The following is an 18,296-nucleotide window of genomic DNA, read 5'->3' as shown; positions in this document are numbered from 1 at the left end:
TCCCCCACGGTGCCATTCACTCCTAAACTACATTTCCCATCATCCTGTTCTGTCACTCATTGCTCATCGCACACAGCTGTTTCCCATCACCTTGTTAGTATCTCTGTGTATATATACCCTGTTTGTTTCAGTGTTGTCATGGAGTCAGGAGAGCAGGCGTGCCAGAGATGTGGCAGAGATGCCACCATAAAGAAAATTACATTAATCGAGACATGAGAAAACAAAAATATGAATGATTCTTTCAAAGAAAGTCTACATTAGATAAGAAAGGTTTGGTTTTTATTAGTAGGCACAGATTATAAAAGCAGGCCCGTACCACCGATTTGATTTTCCATTTTTAATTTATTGTCAATTATGAAACCTGAATTTCGTACCGATGTTTTACAGTACGGTGCAAACGGACTCGAACCTTGGCAGGGACATTAGACCGACCGAATACAATGACCTCTGTTTTGTCCTCGTTTAACATTTTAAAAAAAAATTGCTAAAAGAGGGTCCAGAGATTTTGTTGGGTGCCTTAATGGTAAATATAACTGGGTATCATTGGCGAACAGTGGAATGATACTACATGCTTTCTAAAAATGCTGCCCACTGCTGAAAGTGTTAAATTATATTTTTCTAGCATTGCAGTTTATAAAATAAAATCTATTTTTGCTAGACTTTCAGTGAGCAGTTAGCCATTTGTTTTGTTTGCAATTACTTTTTTCTACGCACCTGAAAGAATAAGGATTTTTTTTTATCTATTTGGAGCACAAAAAATCTTCCAGTATATCTGAATGTTACATTTTCTCACCAATACTGATGCAGCTCTCTCTCCTATTGATGTATTTGATCTTGAAATTATCTTATTTTTGGCATTATTTGTTATTATTGTGCAGCCCTTATTTAATTACAGACATTAAATGACATGTGACCTGTGTGGTTCTAAGTTTACAAAACAATGTATAATATACTGTATTTGTGTATTTTGTTGCAAGCAGTTGTGAATTGCAATGTGAGTTTGGGAGAACTTTTGGTACTCAACACCATTAATGTGAAATATAGCTGACTGTAGTTGTGTCTTTTAGGTATCTCCATGAGTCTTGTGGAGTCTAAAGATGGCATTCAGCACTTCACCTTTGAACATAATCGTGAATATCAGCAAGTCCAGTTCAAGTTTTTGGATGCAGTCGAGTCAATGGACCCCAACAACATTGTGGTAATTTTATTCTAATATGTTCTTAGCTACGGACTGATTAGATTTTTTTTTTTTAATGCGCACGAGGGACAGATGTTACATTTATGTATGTGATGCTCAATTTCTCTCTTTTTTTTTTCCTTCAGGTTCTCCTGCAACTGAACCCTTATCATATTGATTCACTCCTTCAGCTGTCAGATGTATGTCGCATGCAGGAAGATCAAGAGACAGCCAGAGATCTCATCGGTGAGGAAATTACTAATGTGCTGAATATGAGACCAGTGACCTGTGAGACAGTGTTTTACAGAGAAGCCCTACACTTAATTAAAAAGTATTTAAATTTTTAATTTAAAATATTTAAGAGCACAGCCAAACATTAAGAAGCTCAGCTGAAGTCAGTACCACAAAAATACATATGCACAGTGCCACAAAATACACATGCACAAGTAGGTTGATAGAACGGAGCTTATCAGATATGACAGAATTCATTATGAAAAAGTTTACCTTATGATAAGTTAATTTAAAAGATTGCAAAACAACAACAAAACAGCCCATGTTAACTTGTTTCACCTTGTAAAAGTAAATGCACAAAAAAAATGTCCAGGGTCACACATGCACATTGCATTTTTTGCACCATTTAGCTTGTCCACAAGGTTACGCAACAAGCAAATAAGAAACAAATGAGATGAAACAACAACAAACTACTGGAGATTAGACGTGCCGATTATACGGTAATACGATATAGCAGGATAACGCACATGCATGGTATTGTTATTGCAGGCACTTCAGAATACTGTGAATAATTCCTTATTACGAATTATTTATCACAGCCATATTGGAATTACCACACATTCTATTGAGTTAAAGGAAATCACCTTATTTTAAGGAGAAAAACATTGCCTAACGAGTCAGTGTTTTTAGCACAAATATCGATTTCGATATATACAAATATCTTTGAAACAATCGGCATTGTAAAAAGCGCTATATAAATAAAGTTGACTTGACTTGACTAGAAAGGTTTCAAATCCACAAATGCGTCACTCACAAATGCACAGGAAATTATTTACAAATGAATGCCAGGTAGAGTTGTGTTTGTGTCATTAAATAAACATGCTATAATATGCTATAATTCATATTGAAATAAATTATTTCTGATATATGCTAGAGATGTATGCTAATGTTTTTATTCTTATTTTAAATGGACAGATATGTACAGCATTTTTTTGTTTTGTTCATCTCTGCAGAAAGGGCTTTATATAGTTTTGAGTGTTCATTCCACCCTGTGTTCAGCCTGACGTCAGGCATGTGTCGACTGGACTATCGCAGACCAGAGAACAGGTGAGACCGAAGGCTGTGTGTGGAAAAATGTCATTGAAGATCTGCTTTATCATCACCATTTATCTTTGTTTTTTGGAATACCATGGTATATTGTCAGGATTTTCTTTAAAGAACCTTAGAGCACCATGATAAACTTCTGACAATCTCTCTCTCTCACTCTTTTCTGTATCTGCAGGGCTTTTTATTTGGTGCTGTTCAAGCATGTAATATTTCTGGAGAAGAGAGGTTGTCCCCGCACAGCCCTGGAGTACTGCAAACTGATTCTGAGGTATCAGACCATGGTGTATGATTAATAATATGATTAACTTATCATTCATAATACAAATCCATAAACCAGAGTTCCTAACACAATACATCTGTTAAATTGTACAGATGTTAAGTTGCCAACTAAAGTATAAATCTGTTTATTTTACAGATGTATTTTTTATCAAGTTCAATGTTTTTACATTTTTTTTCACATTCATTTAAATGAGTTATTTCTGATATAATACATGTTTTGTAAAATAAATATAAATTTAATTTCAGCATTTGTTATGCATGTGTTTTACTATCTTTAAATTGAATTGTGATATATCATCCATTGCTCATAGTCCTTGACATATCATAGTCTTTATTCTTTTAGGCTAGTTCACTAAAATATGGATGTGTATTAAAATGACAGCTGTTTCCCAATATTCAATAATTGGTCCCAATATATCTGAAATGGTGCTGTTTGTGTTTGTTGGGACACTTGAGACTGGTAATACCATCTGACACCATACCTGTACCTGTACCACCACATTCAGCCAGCCAGATGTTTGTATGTTAAACATGACTGATCATTTTTTTTTAGATTTGTTAATTATGCTTTCAGTCTGGATCCAGATAATGACCCTCTCTGCATGCTGCTGCTCTTTGACTTCCTGTGCCTGCGCTCTCGCGAGTACACCACCCTCATCCGTCTCTATGAGGAATGGGAGGTAAAGAACTTAACTTAATTCAAGTCGATAGGTTTTTCATCATGTCAGGAATGCAAACTTATCACCTTTGTTCTGAATGCAGAATATCTAATTTTGTGTAGATCTGATGAGTTTTTAAAAATTGGTTGAGGGGTGTGCATATTTTCAGAACCAGTAATACCAATTTAATTCTGTACTTGCTCAGACTGCTTTTTTTGCTCATGTGAGTATTTGTGTGCGCTCTGGTGTCTAATTACAAAGGTAAAGGTCAAAACACATAACGAATTTTCGTTTAGCACAAGTTTACTGACTGAGTTCTACACACTCATACACATTCGGGGGTTTTGTCTTTTAAGCACTATTTCTTGGGTTAAATTATATTAGCTTGCATTCATTAATATTAACTTGTGTTTGCTTATATAAGTGTCATTAAAAATATTAGAATGTAAGTTATTAACTTTTATTTAATTAAAAAAAAAAAATAGGTAAGAAGTTATGATCTGCAATACTTTTTTGAGCAACCAGACTAGATACATATATATTTATTCTTAACCAGCCCCATACAAGCACCTAGTATCTTTACAAATGAAAAAAATATATATTATTTTTCCAGCCACAAAATGACTCTAATTTGCCTCTTTGCATTGGAATTCTCTATTTTAACCTTGATTACTACACTAATTGCAATATAAATAATAAAAAAGATTTTAAGTGGTCATTAATGGACCATAATTATTGCACAAATAGTAGGCATATTTAACACCAAAATATATCCTCAAAATATTCAATAAATATTATTAAACTAAAATATAGAACATTTAATTGAAAAATAGTTAAGGTGTATGGTCACATTTGACCACCAATGAGTATGAGTGTGACCAATTAGTAAGCAATGAGGGCTAAATACAAGAAAAACATGAATGTTAACAATGTTGCATCTCCATCACTCTACATAATAAAATGATCCTGTAAATATGGTTGACGTAATAAAAATTGCTGCAAATACCTGTATAGTAAAACTGTTGCGGCTCAACATTCAAATACTGGTAGTCAACATGCCGGTCTTGGCTAGTATCCTAGCAAACATAATAGGCTATTTCTTAAGTGAATGTAAACAGTTGAGAAAGACAACGTATATGTACAGTATCAGTATATTTTATCTGTGCATTGTGACAGCATCCTAATATTCCTGCTGCTGTCTGTTTTTAATGTTATTTAAGGCGAGGCAAGGCAGGTGAAAACTGTTTTTTCATGCAGTGGTCAATTTTGAGATTTTGGGCCAGTTTGCTCCCTTAACATGTAAGCTTTCATGTAAAAAAAAAAAGGTCAACATTACACATTAAGGTGGTTATTTCATTATATTTTGTCAACGTGCGCTTTTAGATTTCTACCCAAAATCATCAAAAGTTATTCTAGCGCGTGCTCTTGTGCCGTCTCCATTCACAGAAACATGTCATGCTTGGTATCATTATAAAGTTCTCAGTCTCTCACACAGCGCTGTCTAATCCAAATATGGGCATTTCCTTTGTAGAACTAACCTACTGCAAAAGTTTGCAGCTGAAAACCACATCTGATTGGTCAATGTGAATTTCTCACTACGTGATACGAGCTGCCGCTTCCTTGTATTCTCCGCCTGAGAGAAAGTGCAGACAATGCCCAAATCAGCTCATTAACATTCACAGAAAAGACCAAGTAGCAAGAGGTAGTAAAAAGAAAGTAAACAACAGATTAGACGATGAAACCCCGTCAGAATTAGATTCAAATAGTTATAGATGGATATATACAACAAACAGGGGACAGTTCTTTTGCAGTTTGTGACTGTTGTTGTGTGTTTAAGGTAGTTCTCTTCAGCTTAAGGCTATTGCTATTAATAATTTATTCATTTATCAATTTCCATTTGTTTTAAATATTATACACTACTGATATTAATGAACTGAATATATATTTTGTATTTTTAAAATATTTAAAATGCAACACCTAAATATAAGTAAGCAGTTATGATCTGCAATACTTTTTTTAGCCATACAGGCACCTGGTGGGTAATAGCCAGGGCTGGACTGGGGCTAAAATTCGGCCCTGGGCAAACCCAACCCATCCGGCCCATGAGTTCCTCCATGAATGTTTTTGCTGGGGTTAGGGCCTTAAATTGGAGTAAATAAATAAAACTAGGACAGGGACAAATAATGATGGATATTATTGAATTTACTGAAAATGCAGATAACAAACTTAATATTGCACTTTTGTCACATAGAAATGCACTTGACAGTAAAGCACTGATTTTGAGCTAAAATGCAGTAAAGTAAATTTACTGCTTTTAAATGCTGTCATCATTTACCCACTCTCATGTCGTTCCAAAACTGTATGACTTTCTCTCTTCCATGAAACACAAAAGATATTTTGAAGAATGTTGGCAACCAAACAAAATTTTGGTTAGACTTTTGAATATTGTATGGACAAAAATCAGACTCAAATTATTTTCTTTTATGTTACACAGAAAGAAATTCATTCAGGTTTGGAATGACATTAGGGTGAGTAAACGATCACATTTTTAGGTTGAACTACCCCTTTAAAAACAATAATATTTTTCAAGAGTTAACACCTAATTTATATAAGACGCTGATATCTGTCTTTCATGAGGTTCTCATTGAAATAACATTTAAACTTCATTAGATCTATTTAAAAGTTCATAAAACATTTAAAAAGAAAAAAGCTTTGTCCTTAATTCATGGGATCCAGGCTTTAAAGCCATTTTGTTGAATGAGCCTTTAATTACCCTAATGACATTTTAACTGAGTTTAACTGTAGGCTAGTTGCATTTAACTGTAAGATCATGGTAGTCACAGGTCAAAAGTATTTTAACTGTTCAAGAGGGAAATGACCTGTGGGAAGAAACTGTTCCTGTGCCTAGATGTTCTAGTGGCCAGTGATCGGAGTCGCCGTTCTGATGGTAACAGTTCAAACAGGAGGTGTCCAGGGTGAGTGGAGTCTGTGATGATTTTCCCTGCTCTCTTCCTCACTCTGGAAGAGTACAGGTCCTGGAGGGTTTGCAGGGAGGCACCAATAATCCTTTCTGCAGTCTGGATTGTGCGTTGTAGTCTTCTGGGCCCGGTTTTTCAAAAGTAATCCACTAGGATTTTGGATAACGAATTGGATCAAATCTTGAAAATGTGTTTTTCAAAAGAAAAAACGGATTACATAATCGGATTAGATCATGTAATTCAATCTTGGTTTTGATCCGGATCAAACCTTTAGTTTGGGTTTTTCAGAACTTTTTTGTAGGATTTGGATCACTTTGATCCAAAAAATCTGGATTAAACTGATCCCATCAGAAGGGTGGATTCAGCGTGGATTTCATGCCCAAAATGTAATGAAAACTTTAAAAATGTATCAAATAATACTATATTTGGATCATGCAGTATCTTACAAGATATCCTATTTATTCATAAGGTTTTAATTTTATTTGTTCATCCGTCAGGCTACAGTGATTAGGTAGGCTTTAACATATTCGGCCTCTCAGTATAGGCCTACAGCAAAGTAGAAAGAGTTTGGCCTCATAAAATAATCCCCCAAACAGCTGTCAAAATTGAGCAAAAACAATACATTTTATTCTGTCACTAATTGATATATATATATTCATTACAATCGAAAATATTTTTGTTTTTAGAATATTTATGAGTGATGCAATGATTACAGAATAACCAAAAAAATGCAAAGAATGGCAATCACTGATTTTTGAAATCCAAAACAACTAACTATTGTGTCCCTTGTTGCACGTCCTGTTTGCTCGTTCTGGCAGAATGCAGGAGGTTGGTTAGGGTCTCCAAGGGCTCAGGTGCATCATTGTCAGCACAGAGAGGGACATTGCGCTTAGAAGCGATGTTGTGCAGGACAATACAGGCAAGGGTTTTTCTTGTTTTTAGTTTTTTTTAAATGTGTGTGTTTTCATTTCAAATAAAAATAAACTTATATTGACCCCACACTGGCTATGCTACTTGTTGCTCTTTACATATCTATAGTTCTACATTGTGATTTCCTATCCTGTTTGAGCACTGGTTATCCAGCACTGGTTATCCAGATTTGGTGATCCTAAAAAGTTCCTATCCGGATCAGATTGATCCAATCCGATGTTGCTTTAAAAAACTGTCTCCAAAAGTAAGATGGATTACGTGATCACAGATCGCAAAAAAAGGATTACTAAATCCGGATCAATTTTATCCAGATTAAACCTTTTGAAAAACCGGGCCCTGATGTCAGATTTGGTAGCTGAACCAAACCAGACAGTGATGGAAGTGCATAAAACAGACTCAATGACAGCCGAGTAGAACTGAATCAGCAGGTCCTGTGGGAGTTTGAACTTCCTCAGCTGACGAAGGAAGTACAGTCTCTGCTGGGCCTTTTTCACAATGGAGTCAATGTGATTGTCCCACTTCAGGTCCTGAGAGATGGTAGTGCCCAGGAACCTGAATGACTCCACTGCTTCCACAGTGCTGTTCATGATGAGTGAGTGGGGGGAGAGCTGGGCTGTTCCTCTTGAAGTCCACTATCATCTCCACCGTTTTGATCGTGTTGAGCTCAAGGTTGTTATAACTGCACCAGACAGCCAGCTGTTCAACCTCCAGTCTGTAAGCAGACTCATCACCGTTTTGGATGAGGCCGATGACAGTGGTGTCGTCTACAAATTTCAGGAGCTTCACAGAGGGGTCTTTTAGAAGTATATAGTTTAGTAATAAAAGCAACATTTTTAATAAATAGATTGCTGCCAAAACACCATTTCGTCACTGTTAGTATCTGCACTAACAAGTAGTTGTGTGTGACAAGTAGTTGTGTGTATTGCCGTTTTCCAGTCTACCTCTTCATGTATTTACATGCGGCTGTTTTCAGCTAAATTCACCACAGCGCCTATTATGGACACAGTCTATGAACATGGAGGAGGGGAGGTCTCTCTCGCTTTGGCCTGTCAATTCAGAAGACAAACCAATGGGCAAAAGAAAAATATTTAAAGTGGTCATTAATGGACCATAATTATTGCACAAATAGTATTTAGTACCAAAAGATCTCCTCAAAATATTCAATAAATATTATTAAACTAAAATATAGAGCATTTATTTAATTGAAAAATAGTTAAGGTGTATGGTCACATTTGACCACCTATGAGTATGTATGAGTTTGGCCAATTAGTAAGGAATACCTGAGGGCTTGAGTGGGCTGCCATCCTCTGGAAATGAGGACAGCAGAACATCTAGCTCATCAACACAGGTGGTCAATGGACCAGGGGGGGCTGTAAATGACTACAATATGGATTTTAAAGGGAGTTGTAAGCGTCTCCCAGTCTGGCGAGGGGTGTGGGAGAAAGAGAAGTTTTTAGAAAGAGCAGCAGGTGTTACAAGAAAAACATTAACATTAATGTTAACAATGTTGCATCTCCATCACTCTCAATAATAAAATGATACTGTAAATATGATATCAAATATATATCAAATCATCACATTATAATGATTTCTGAAGGATCATGGGACACTGGAGTAGTGATGCTGAAAATTCAACTTTGACATCACAGGAATAAATTACACTTTACCATGTATTCACATAGAAAACATGTATTGTAAATTGTAAAAATATTTCACAATTACTGTTTTTACCAAATAAATCCAGCCTTGGTGAGCAGAAGAGACTTATTTAAAAAAATATATTCGATCTAAAACTTTTGAACGGTACTGTAGGTCTAAAGTCTTTATGTAAAGTCAGATTTCTTCTTTTAAATTTAAATGTGATTTTGTGAATAAGCAAAAACAATACATTCAATCATTTAAGTCCCCTCACATTCATTCTCTATAGTTCCCTCTGTCACATTCCTCATTGATATTCCCAGGTATAATAATGAATAATGCTGTGATTCACCCAGGTGTGAATCACAGCATTATTCATGATGATCCACACCCTCCCCGCATACAGCCATTCTGACAATAAGTGTCTTACAAAAGTTAAATGACTGTTGTTTTGTATGAATGAGTGATCAAAATGGTTTTCACATTGTTTTGAAGAAAAAACTCTCGGCAACATCCAGTTCTGAAAAAGCTTTGTGAGCAAATGTTTGCTGTGTGTTATATGGCCTGATTTCATTATCTTAACATTTTAGTTTTTTCAAAAACTATGCATAAACATTATTTTCTCAAAACTACAAACTTTTATGTACATGTTGCTCACATATTACTGTAGGCCTGTTTGTTTCGAATACAGTGTAATCAGACTTTAGCCATTAATATGCTTTAAAGCAACTGAAAAAAACATATGTCAGAGCATGTCAAACTTCTTCAGGGCCACAAAATACCCTTAGGGTCCAGAGGGTTAAACATCTCATTAGCCTGCCTTCGGTTCGGTTCACCCTCCGCCTATGCTGCTGGATCAGCCTTTCGATTCTAATTCGGTATTTATGAGTAGGTAATCTGTGTTTAAAATGGTGGTGCAACACAACTGGATTTAAAATAAAACTCTGATCAACAAATCCTTTATTAGCAGTAAACTTTGCCTAATTTACTCCTTATTGCAACTGTCACAACTGTCACATTCAGTTGCAATAAAACACTCCACCCTAAGTGTTTTTCATGTTAATTGTTTTAGAACCTCCCACTGTTTTTAGTGATAAAAACAAAAATGAGAGTTTTGATATTTCAAAGATAACAGGCTTGTGCTGCAGTTCGTTGGCTCTTTTGCCCTCCAGGGCTCTGCGACAGTCACATGACTGAAAACTATGAATACTTGTGAGGAAAAAGTGCTACTCAGTGTGGGAGATATAAATGCAGGGGGTCCATCAGAGATTGTTTTTAGGTGAGACGAGCAAGATACCTTTACAATATTCCATATATTAATACGCAATAATAATATAATACAATATTAGGTCATAATGTTATGCCTGATCAGTGTATATACTCTATAAGAACTTAACAAATTTCACAAATGGGGTGAAATGTAATTTTGGCACAAAACATTTTAGTTCAAATATCTGTCAGTATAATAATCTTAAACCACTGATCTGTATAATGACTGGATTCCTAATTGCATTCTAAACTGGCAGCATGTGTAAATATTAAACAAACATATATGTGTTTAGTTGTAGAAATTGATTCAGATAACCTATACAATAAATATTAGGCCTAATACAAGCCTCTGTTACTATATTGTATTAAAATTCAAAGTTTACTATGCATCATCTTGGAAATAAAGCAATATATATTTCAGACTCTTAAAGATCGCAAATTCTATGGCGTTTTACTAGAATTACAGTTTCCATAGGAGTAAAGTGTTATGTAGGCTATGTTGTTGAATTAACTTAATTTAATCATCGTTTAAATCATTAACTGCTTCAAAATACATGATGTTAACAAAATCATTGTTGAAACGTTTGCAGCCTACTGTATGAATAAAAACAATACTACAACACAACATAAATACATAAACACAACAATACAAGGTGATTTCAGGTTACAAGGCATAAAACTTTATTCTGATTTCAGAATGCACCTTTGATATTTGTAATATATTCTGAGGTGTCTCGTCTGCCAGCCGAGCTGATGTTCACTACTGTAATGAATATGAACGTACATTTTGAATAAGTATGGGGAAATTCGCGACTTACATAACAATTTACACTGCATGAAAAAAGGTGTATCCGGACCAGTATACTCCTGTATACACTGCTGAAATTCAGAAGAATCCAGGAGTATACTGGCCGGATAGGTAAAATTCCATGGATCCGTATACATCCGAAATGATACCAAATCGGATGTATGTTGTGGCCGTATACTTCCATGCTACAGCCATTTGTTGCCATGGCAAGTAATCCCATCAAAGATTTTTCCCAGGAGACATTCAAAGTTTCAAAGAATAGCACAACGGCGAGCGCGTCAAGTATAAACGCCTCGTCCGTTTGGGGAGGCTCGCGCTGCGGAGCCAGGCGAAAGTATAAACGAGGCTTAAGGGTGGGCTAGATTTTTTAGCATAGGGACTTACATTTACATTTATGCATTTAGCAGACGCTTTTATCCAAAGCGACTTACAACATGGGGGTACATGAAGCGATTGGTCATGAGTCGAGTAAGCGCAACAAGTGCCTGAAATACTGAGACCGTGTACATTGCTCAGTGTAGCGCAGGCTAGAGTAGGGAGGGAAAAAAGGGGGAGAAAGAGGAAAGGAATTTTTTTTTTTTTTTAAGGTTAAGTGGTCATGGAAGAGGTGAGTTTTTAGTTGACTTTTGAATGTTGTCAATGATTCTGCGTTTCGGATGGTGTTGGGGTGATTGTAAATTTCCATCCATTTAGCCCAAAAACCGGATACTAATGGCTTGGTCAAAAGGAATTCTGCGTGTAAGCCTTTTCAGCCTTTCGGTGAAGTTCTCTTAATTTATTGATATCTCATTTTAAATCTGACTCCATAAATAATTTTATCTGACTCCAATTCTAAGTGACTCCATAAAGTGTGCTATCTTTAGAGTTTATCAGCTGATTTTACGATTAGTTGCGATTTAATTTAGATCGTTGATTTTCTTTGTATCTTCCTAGTTTTCATATTCGTTCATCGAGAGACCCAATATCGCAGAGAGACAGACGTGTCCGGTTCGCGCGCTCAAGGGCAACAAAATGGTTACTTCTGTAATTAGTCAGAGGATGCAGAGTGAATATTTTACCTTTAAGTGGTTGCACATGCTCACTCAACAAAAAGTGTAATTTTAATAAAATTTACGAACTGCAACTTGCCAATCCAGCGATAGTCAGGAATCGGAATATAGCGCACGCTGCGCCCCATGCTTCAGTCGTGGCGTCATCGGTGTGATCTATCATAACCCTAGATTTTGCGGTAATAAAGGAGTATACATCGATCCATACTAGAATAATGATTTCAGAATCATACAAGATAAATTAGGATTAACATTTATTTTGGCCAGACAGGAAAAGTAAATAAGTAAACAAGAATCCATGGTACACAACTGATCAGCGTAAAAACATAAAACACAATTGCAAAGCAATATGAAAATTAATTTAAAAGAGTCATCATGTCTGGCACAATACATGCAGTTTAGGTCAGTGTCTCAAATACACTGATCCAGCACTACATGGGGGTTCTGACTATAGAATATTCCCACCTCAGTTTGGTTACCCTCGCTTAAATACTCCAACTAGAATAAAAGGGTTGTAAATATTTGCAACACACCCACCTGGTTTTGGGGGAGTGGATCAGATATCTTTGAAGAAATTCCTCAAAAGGAAGACTGAATTCTCATTAGTTTTCAATCTTTCTAATACTACTAGTGACTGCAGTGAAACTGAGACCATTTTACCATTCGCACCGAGACCTTTAAAAAGACATAAAACATGAAAGGGATAAAACAATAGATTTACAAGATACATCATCACTGGTATATCTGGATTTGGTGACTTGAAAACAGGGCAAGGAGAGGGCAAAATGGGGAGGGGGGAGAAATGTTTGTCAGGGTGTTGTCACACAGTTTCTGTGAGATCTTCTCTCAAGATTAGTGACTTTTATTGTTCAATTGCTGGGGTGTGTATCTCAGCTTTTGTCTTAGCACCAAAACCGATCCTTACAAGATCGTTCCACCAGCTGGGAACGTTAAATGAAACTGTTCTGGAAAGGGATTTTTTGCCTCTCTTTGATGGTACCACAAGCCGTCGCTCCTTAGCTGAGCGAAGGCTTCTGGTGGGTGTGTGGATTTGTAGAATCGAGTCAAAGTATGCAGGAGCTGAGCGCGTGGTGGCTCTGTAGGCAAGCGTCAGCGCCTTAAACTTGATGCGAGCAGCGAGTGGTAGCCAGTGCAGAGAGATGAAGAGAAGTGTGACGTGGGTCCTTTTGGGCTCGTTGAAGACAAGACGTGCTGCTGCATTCTGGATCATTCGAAGTGTTTGGATCGCACGAGGGGAATCCAGCCAAAAGCGCATTGCAGTAGTCAAGTCTAGAAATAACCAGGGCCTGTACAAGAAGCTGTGTTGCGTGCTCTGTTAGGAACAGTCTAATCTTCCTGATGTTGTGGAGTGCAAACCTGCATGTGCGAGCTGTCTTAGAAATGTGTTCTCTGAAGAACAACTGGTCATCAAATGTTACTCCAAGATTTCTGACTGACTTTGATGGGGAAATCAAGGATGTACCTAACTGGATGGTGAAGTTGTGTTGTATAGCGGGACTGGCGGGGAAGATGAGAAACTCCGTCTTTGCCAGGTTGAGCTGCAGGTGATGTTTTCTCATCCATGCAGAGATGTCAGCCAGACAGCTGGAGATTCTTGCAGCTACTGTGGGGTCGTCTGGTTGAAATGAAAGGTAGAGCTGAGTGTCATCAGCATAGCAGTGGTATGAGAAGCCATGTGCCTGAATGATGGGTCGCAATGAAGTAGTGTAGATGGAGAAGAGGAGAGGACCAAGCACTGAGCCCTGAGGAACCCCCATGGTCAGTTGATGTGCTTCGGATTCCTCTCCTCTCCAGGCAACCTTGAAAAACCTACCTGTGAGATAAGACTCAAACCAAAGGAGTGGAGTCCCTGTGATGCCCAGTGATGAGAGGGTGGACAGAAGAATCTGATGATTGACCGTGTCAAAGGCCGCAGATAGATCGAGCAGGACGAGGACTGATGATTTGGAATCAGCTTTAGCTATCCGCAGGGCTTCAGTGGCCGACAGTAGTGCAGTCTCTGTGGAGTGGCCCCTTTTGAAACCTGATTGGTTGACGTCCAGCTGATTATTCTGTGAGAGGAAGGAGGAAACCTGGTTGAAAACAACTCGTTCAAGAGTTTTCGCTATGAATGGTAGGAGAGAAACAGGTCTGTAGTTATCTATGAGTGATGAGTTTAATGTGGGTTTCTTAAGCAGTGGAGTTACCCGAGCCTGCTTGAATGTGGTAGGGAAAATGCTGGTGCAGAGAGATGTGTTAATGATGTGTGTGAGTGCTGGTAGAAGTGTAGGAGAGATGGCTTGAAGGAGGTGTGAGGGAATGGGATCGAGAGGACAGGTGGTAGGATGGCTGGAGAGGAGAAGTTTAGATACTTCTGTCTCAGTGATTGTAGAAAATGAAGAGAGAGGATGTTTGGTTGTGGATGTGGCTAATCTAAAATCCAGGGTGAGAACTGATTGCTGATAGTTGTGGTTTTGTTTGTGAAGAATTGGGCAAAATCGTCTGGAGGTGGTGGGGGAGGACAGAGGAGAGAGTTAAATGTTCTGAAAAGTGTGCGTGAGTTTGAGGTGCTGTTGATCTTGTTTTGGAAATAAGAAGATTTAGCTGCATGTACTTCATCCGAGAAGGATGAGAGCAGGGACTGATACTTACCTAGATCAGATGGGTGGTTAGATTTACGCCATTTTCTTACGTCTGGTGTTCACGAATAACATCAGATAACCAAGGGTTAGAGGGAGTAGCTCGTGCTGGTCTAAAAGAAAGAGGTCTAGACAAGAAGTTAAAGTGGAGCATAAAGTGTCAGTTGCAGTGTTAACATCCATAGAGGAGAATTGTGTGGATGAGGGAAGGGAGGATGACTGGTGGAGGAACTGGTGGTGCATGAGTAGTGAGTTGAAGATTTGAATGTGATGAAGAAATGATCTGAGATGTGTAGAGGTTTGACCAAAATGTTGTCTGTAAAGCAGTTGCGTGTGTAAATGAGGTCCAGATGTTTACCAGATTTGTGGGTATGTGAAGTGATGAGGCGTTTGAGATCGAATGATGCTAGGAGGGAGTGGAAATCTGAAGCATAAGATTTGTCCAGGTGAATATTGAAGTCGCCAAGGACTATGAGTGGGCTGCCATCCTCTGGAAATGAGGACAGCAGAACATCTAGCTCATCAACACAGGTGGTCAATGGACCGGGGGGGGCTGTAAATGACTACAATATGGATTTTAAAGGGAGTTGTAAGCGTCTCCAAGTCTGGCGAGGGGTGTGGGAGAAAGAAGTTTTTAGAAAGAGCAGCAGGTGTTGCTGAGTCTTCTGGGCAGACCCAAGTCTCAGTCAAGGCCAAGATTTTGAGAGCGGATTGAGTGGCAAAGGCTGGAATGAAGTCAGCTTTATTGACAGCTGACTGACAATTCCATAGCCCCACAGAAAAAGAGGGAGGGGCATTAGAGGAGGAGGGAACAGGACGTAGATTAGCAGTGTTACGGTGCCGTGAAGGCCTATGTGTAATAGTGGAGCGTGGTTGAGAGATAACGGGAATGGACTGGACACACATGGTTAGAGAGAGGAAAGGAAGGTGAAAGAGGACAAGAAACGGAGATAACTCTGTGCCTTACCGGAGTCCTTGCATCGGAGGAGTCGCGCAGAGGAAGAGTCGAATACAGATGTCTTTACCCGCGTAGGTCTTCAGCCCAGGTATCGGAATCGGTATCAGGAAGGGAAAAAGGGTATCGGAACATCTCTAACACACACAAATGAATATTAATTTGTTTGATAAAACATTAATATTAATTATCAACTTGCAAAACGTACTCACCAGGTCCATACAAAAACTTCACAGTAGAGCCAAAATCCTGGTTTGCCTATAATTCTTAATGACAGTGTTCTCAGATTACTAATTCCAAAGCTCCTTTACTTTTTATGACAAGCTTGATCTTAAAACTAGCTGACAGTAGGGATGGGCATTATGACCATATTATTCTACATACATGATCAATTTTATTTCACAATAACAATATCACAATATATTTTTTATTTTGATAGATATTTTATTAAAATACTACAGAATAATACTGCTTTAAAAGTCTTCACTGTATGATATTGTAGCAACAATCACTGCATGAAAAAAGGTGTATCCGGACCAGTATACTCCTGTATACACTGCTGAAATTCGGAAGAATCCAGGAGTATACTGGCCGGATAGGTCAAATTCCATGGATCCGTATATGTCCGTATTCATCCGAAATGGTACCAAATCGGATGTATGTTGTGGCCGTATACTCCCATGCTACAGCCATTTGTTGCCATGGCAAATAATCCCATCAAGTTTTTCCCAGAAGACATTTTCACACCTCTAAACAACTTTGCCTTCCACCCCCTATTGGTCCTTTATCTCAAACTGGATTGGTTGTTTTTTTAAAACCACTCCCAAAACCCAGACTGCTATTGGAGGACAGGACGCATTGAAAACCCAGTCAAGTGACTTTATTGGTTACTTCTAAGGCTAAGGGTGGGCTAAGTTTTGTAGCATAGTGACTTGATTGGTTATAGGCCAGCTATGCAGATTTTGCTCATAAATATATATATATATATATATATATAAATAATTAATCCCCTCTCCCTCCCAAAAGAAAAACACACAAAACAATTTGAGAAAATCTGAAATATTTATTAAAAAGGTATTAAATTTTTTTTTTTAAACAGCATTATAAACGAACATTAAAACAATGGTGAAACAAAAAACAAGTGAACTAAATGTATTTAAAAGGGATGAAAATGTAAAGGAACAAACGTAAAAATATAAACAGTCCTAAGAACATAAACATACGTTAAAATGAATTGGTAAAGAAACAAAAAGGAAAAAAAGTTAACAAAATGCATTTAAAGGAAAGATGTAAAGGAATAAAATACACAGTGTACATAAAAAGGAAAATAATAAATATACAAATTAAACAATATAAAATGAGAACAATACATTTATAAGACAAAAAAAAGTGTGTATAAAATACACAAATATTCCAAGTAAACAATATAACCAAGTAAAAAGAACAAAGAGCATTATAAACATGCATTAAAGTAAATGGTGAAAAAGATAAGTGAACAAAATGTATCTAAAGGAAGGCGACGTAAGAGGAACAACAATACAAAACGTGGAGATCAAAAGCAACATGGACATCTAAAAAGGAACAAACATACAAAGTATACAATATAAAACGAGACAAAGAAATCTATAAATTAAAAAGTGTATATAAAATATATGTAAATACTCTATATATGGGAACCAATAAAAGTATAAGTATATAAACATAGGAATAAAGAAAATATAAAATGGAACAATTGAATATTAAAATTATAAAAGAATTGTGACCAACTCTAACACAATGTTGTTTGAGTTTTGAAAATTTTTTCAAACTGGCATGATGGGCTGGTGATGTGATGCGTAGCGTGGGTCAGCCTAGTCTGGTTTGTAGTAGCTAGCCAAACCATCCACACTGGCCTTCCATCAACAACAGCATCATCTTCATCAGACATCAGGTCTATAGTTGCGGTCTTCCACAGGTTCTGTGTTGGTTTGTGCAACCCTGGGCCTGGTCTCCAGCAACTGCAAAACATGACAGTAAATGAACCACTAAAACTCAGAGAGGAGTATAGTAACATTCTGGGGGGAAAACTGCTTAACCGGTTTCTTAACTTACCCGTCTCTTTCTCTGACGGTTCTGTGTGATGTTCTTCATAGTGTTCCTTTTCTGGGCCTTTTCAGACTGAGCCAAAGAATACTTCCTCAGCAAAGTCTCACAAAATAAAATACATCTTGCAACCTGCCAAATAAATCATGAATAATATATGTAATGCCAATAAAAGTAAGTAAAACAATTCAATTCAATTCAAATTTATTTGTATAGCGCTTTTCACAATACATATCGTTTCAAAGCAACTTCACAGAAAATGCATGCGTCTACATTACAGAAAAAAACAGAGAACATTAAAATAATTACAACATTTTTAAGATTACCTTTTACACTTTCAGGGTCAACATCTGTAAAAGTTCTTCACGATCATGGATCCCAAAACTTCTGGATCATGAGGGGGCAAGAAACATGCACACACAAATGAATATTAATTTGTTTGATAAAACATTAAAGGGGGGGGGAAACACTCAGTTTCAGTCAGTCTCATGTCAA

General features: G+C 37.2%; 1 protein-coding gene across 2 annotated transcripts in view; it reads left to right on the top strand.

Moving 5' to 3' along the window:
• tcf25 (TCF25 ribosome quality control complex subunit) overlaps positions 1 to 18,296 on the top strand; it is a 229,658-nt gene that overhangs the window by 137,061 nt on the left and 74,301 nt on the right. For both annotated transcript variants that reach the window (XR_013817156.1, XM_079824907.1), the window contains exons 7-11: positions 1,068 to 1,198; positions 1,324 to 1,423; positions 2,422 to 2,515; positions 2,691 to 2,783; positions 3,369 to 3,474. Coding sequence is in view for 1 of the 2 variants with exons in the window: in XM_079824907.1 (XP_079681033.1) it covers positions 1,068 to 1,198; positions 1,324 to 1,423; positions 2,422 to 2,515; positions 2,691 to 2,783; positions 3,369 to 3,474 (524 nt within the window). In the remaining variant the exon portion in view is untranslated. The remainder of the gene's footprint in view (positions 1 to 1,067; positions 1,199 to 1,323; positions 1,424 to 2,421; positions 2,516 to 2,690; positions 2,784 to 3,368; positions 3,475 to 18,296) is intronic.

Source organism: Gobio gobio (assembly GCF_949357685.1).
Source record: "Gobio gobio genome assembly, chromosome: 9".
Lineage (NCBI taxonomy): Eukaryota > Metazoa > Chordata > Actinopteri > Cypriniformes > Gobionidae > Gobio > Gobio gobio.
Note: the sequence above shows the minus strand (reverse complement) of the source record. Positions and strands in the feature narration are given on the sequence as shown.